The sequence below is a fragment of the Myotis davidii genome, unplaced genomic scaffold (genome assembly GCF_000327345.1).
Source record: "Myotis davidii unplaced genomic scaffold, ASM32734v1 scaffold113, whole genome shotgun sequence".
NCBI lineage: Eukaryota > Metazoa > Chordata > Mammalia > Chiroptera > Vespertilionidae > Myotis > Myotis davidii.
The window spans coordinates 432786-436965 of record NW_006284356.1 but is presented as its reverse complement, the minus strand read 5'-3'; the positions used below and the strand labels follow the sequence as shown (position 1 = coordinate 436965).

The window sequence follows — 4180 nt, the reverse complement described above, 5'->3', positions numbered from 1 at the left end:
CCGCTTCATTCCACATTCCGTTCAGGCATCAGCAGCGCGGCTGTGTGTATGCGCGGCTGTTATGCGATTTTGCTGTTATTCGATTTTACCACCCTCGCAAAATCGCACACAGCCGACCATACACCCAGTATGATAGCGCAAAATCACGAATCGCGATACCATACTGGGTGTATGGTTGGCTGTGTGCGATTTTGCGAGTGTGGTAAAATGGCATAACAGCAAAATCGCATAACAGCCGAGCATACACCCAGCAGCGCTGCTGATGCCTGAACGGTATGTGGAATGAAGTGGGCGGGCATCGGGAGGCCACTATGGCACGGGGCAAGCACTATGGGCAGTCTATCTGAAGTGTACCTGGCGTATAAGACGACCCCCCACTTGGAGGCATATTTTTCAGGGCCAAAAAATCGTCTTATATGCCGGCAAATACGGTAAGTGAAATAAGACAAATACCATGTGATTCCATTTACATGTGGAATCTAAAGAACAAAATAAATGAACAAAACTGAAACAGATTCATAGATACAAAGAACAGACTAATGGTTGCCAGAGAGGAATATGGTTGAGGTGAAAAAGATGAAGGAATTAAGAAGTACAAGTTGATAGTTACAGAATAGTCATCTATACTAATAAAAGGATAATGTGCTAATTAGACCGGTCAACCAGCCATCTTCTGGACTTCCGACTTCCATCTGGACAAAGCCATGGTAGTGGGGGCTGAGGCAGAGGCAGTTAGGGGTGATCAGGCCGGCAGGGGAGAGCAGTTAGGGACAAGATCAGGCCGGCAGAGGAGGTTAGTTGGGGGCGACTAGGCCAGCAGGGGAGGGCCATTGGGGGCAACCAGGCCGGCAGGGGAGGGCATTTGGGGCGACCAGGCTGGCAGGGGAGGGCAGTTGCGGGCATTAGATTATGTATGGTGCCAGGTGGGTACTGGAAATATGAAGGGGAACACTTTGTAAAGTATATGATTGTCTACCCACTATGCTGTACACCTGAAACTAATACAAAATAATACTGAATGTAAACTGTGATTGAAAAAAAAAGCAACTGGTTAAAAGGAATGTACCCTACACAAATACTATAGCTAATAGAAGAAAACTACTCGTTATTGAAAAACACAGTTCACATCCTACTCTAATATGGTTGGCAAAGGCATTCATCACTTACAGAATAAAGATGCAGGTTCCCAAAGGAGGCTGGGACTTTCAACTGTCAAAGCAAACTGTTTCCACCTGGCTGGTGTGGTTCAGTGGTTGAACATTAACCCTGGAACCAGGAGGTCACCGGTTCAATTCCTGGTTAGGGCACATGCCCAGGTTGCAGGCTCGATCCCCAGTGTGGGTCGTGCAGGAGGCAGCCGATCAATGATTCTCTCATCATTCATGTTTCTATCTCTCTCTCTCCCTCTCCCTTCCTCTCTGAAATCAATAAAAGTATATTGTAAAAAAGAAAAAAAATTGTTCTTTAAAGGCACAGTGGAAAGCTAGCAATTCAACTACCCTGCTGGTATATTAGGCAACACAAATGAATTAAGTGGGTCTGTGTGCACCTAAACAATGATTGTCCTATACATGCAGTCCCCAACAGTCTAACAAAAGCTGCTGGCAAGACTCTGTCTGCACTGAAAGGGAAGAGGCTTGTGACACAGACACACACTCAGTAAAACTCTTTCCTTGGCAAGCAAACTCAGACCACAAACTCCTGTGTACAAACCACTGATTAATAATTCAGTGGTGGTACGCTTCTATTCCTTCAGAATCAAATTCTTTATCCCAAAAGATGCTGGCTTCATGTTGCTATTAATGATCCCCACTATTAATTATCCTACAATTCAATAGCACCAGACTTCCACTTAAGAATGACAAACAAAATCTCAGTTTAATTAGTTAGAATCATCAAACCAACACCAGTATTACCTCAGTGGTATATGGTTACTGAGGAACATCTCAGCTATGCTCATCAGCTCTGCTGTGGTCTCATGCGCAGGATCAACCATGAAAACCTGTGGGCAGAGGGAAAGGAACGCATGAAATGACATTCACTAAGATGTCCCTGGGCCTATAAAAATGCCCACAGTCTTTTCACCTAAAGGCCATCTTTTTCCAACTACTCATGAACCACATAAGACAGGAGTCACACAAATAGCAATTACCCTCCCTTTATGTTCAAAAACATGGCACTGAAAGGACACGGGATTTTCTCGGGGTCAATTTCTCAGTTGAGAGATGAGACTTCAATATAAACTCTTTTGTATGCTAACATGGGGTACAGTCCAGATTGCTAACACCTTCTCTTTTACTACACCTTAAAAACCCTAGTTTTATTAACTATTCCACCTTAGAAAATTCAGATTAAATTTCTAAGGATTTCAAAATTCAGCATTCAACTTTAATACAATAAAAGCTATCATCATTTAGTTTTCACATGATTTAAAAATATTTCATTTAATAAGTCAGACATATGGTTAAGAAGAAACATCGACATTTTGACAGGGAAGGAAATAAGTGGTTTCGAGAATGAGGGAAGTACAGAGGACAGTGCTCCTTGAAGTGCTGAGGGAGCCAGCTTTGGCACTCACCTGCCTCTGACCTCTTTAGGAGCCAATAAGGGCAGAGAGAAGGAAATGGGAGGGAAAAGAGGGTGAATTAAGAACCCTCTTCCACTATCTACCTGAAGCACTGAAATATGGAATAGCCATTAGGACAGAAGACTTAGTTAAGGAAATAAACTGATCTATTCAAGTTTAGGGATTAAGATATTTAAGAAAAACAAGTAGCAACGTACGCATCTTCTTAGTAAAAAAGAGCTGTCTTAAAAATAAAATAACATAGTCTAAGCTTCAGGTTATTGCGAAGCATTTCCTAATACACTGACATCTCACAGCCCTACAAATGATCAATACATTTCAAAACACTTTTCGTGTAAATATGGAGCTGGACCAAGAGTACATTGGCAGTGCAGTGTTGGGCAACAGCAGCTAGTAAGGAGAGAAGTGACATTCTAGATGTGACAAAAGGTAGGAGAACCGGCAAGGCAGAAACAGAGTTCACATCAGAACTCTGGGAACCTCCAAATCCCAAACAAAATAAAAATTTTGGGATAAACCAAGATGGTGGCATAGGTAAACACCGGAAATTGCTGCCTCGAACAACCACTTCAAAAATACAACTAAAAGATAAAACGGACATCATCCAGAACCACAGGAAGGCTGGCAGAGTGGAAATTCTACAACTAGAGGAAAGAGAAAAGCATACCGAGACTCAGAGGAGGTGCGGAAGTAAAGTGCAGAGGTACAGAGGCGCACGTGGAAAGGGCTGGCAACTGAGGACGTAGTTGTCTTTTTTAATCGGGAGGGATTCTCAAGCTCCTGACTCCTCTGAACTCCAGTTCCAGGCGAGTCTCTGGGGACCTAAACTCATTCGGGGAGAAACTGGACTGTCTGGCATCGGTCAGAACTCGAGGGCGGCTTTCTCTCAGAGGTGCTTGCAGCGATTACCGGGACACTGAGACATGGGGTCTCTTAGGGTATGACTGAGGAGCAGCTGCAGCTGCTTGCTCCGCCCTGTTGATCCCCTGAGACCCCGCCCCACCAAAGCTGTGCCCAGAGGCTTTTGCATATGAAAGGCCTAGCCCAGCCGTGGGCAAACTAAGGCCCGCAGGCCGGATCCGGCCTGTTTGAAATGAATAAAACTATTGAAAAAAAAGACCGTACCCTTTTATATAATGATGTTTACTTGGAATTTATATTAGTTCACACAAACATGCCTTCCATGCTTTTGTTCCGGCCCTCCGGTCCAGTTTAAGAACCCACTGTGGCCCTCGAGTCAAAAAGTTTGCCCACCCCTGGCCTAGCCCTTTGCAATCTGAAAATTACCTAACAAACTGCAGCTGGGCCAGACTCACCCATAACTTCCAAGAGAAGACCCAAGGCCCCACAGAAGCTTGCATTGCTTCACAGCTGGACCTCGTTCTGGGCACCTCAAACCCCAAACAAAGAAGAGGAATCTGCAGATCTCTCCATAGTTCCTGCTGGGTAGCCTCAGGCAGAGGCTAAATTAGCACCTCCTTAGAGATCCAAGAGCCAGTGGACCCAGCGGTCAGAGTGGGACCATCCAGATTGTAACTCCTCAGATCCATAAGGGACACACTCAGGGGGCAGACTCAGTGAGCACCAAAGCCC

The 4180-nt window shown here is 44.8% G+C and overlaps 1 protein-coding gene across 4 annotated transcripts in view; it reads right to left on the bottom strand.

Moving 5' to 3' along the window:
• The window catches only part of UGGT1 (UDP-glucose glycoprotein glucosyltransferase 1), a 160754-nt gene that overhangs the window by 99459 nt on the left and 57115 nt on the right, over window positions 1–4180 (bottom strand). For all 4 annotated transcript variants that reach the window (XM_006754769.2, XM_015571681.1, XM_006754768.2 and 1 more), the window contains exon 15: window positions 1917–2002. In XM_006754769.2, the coding sequence (XP_006754832.1) occupies window positions 1917–2002 (86 nt within the window). The remainder of the gene's footprint in view (window positions 1–1916; window positions 2003–4180) is intronic.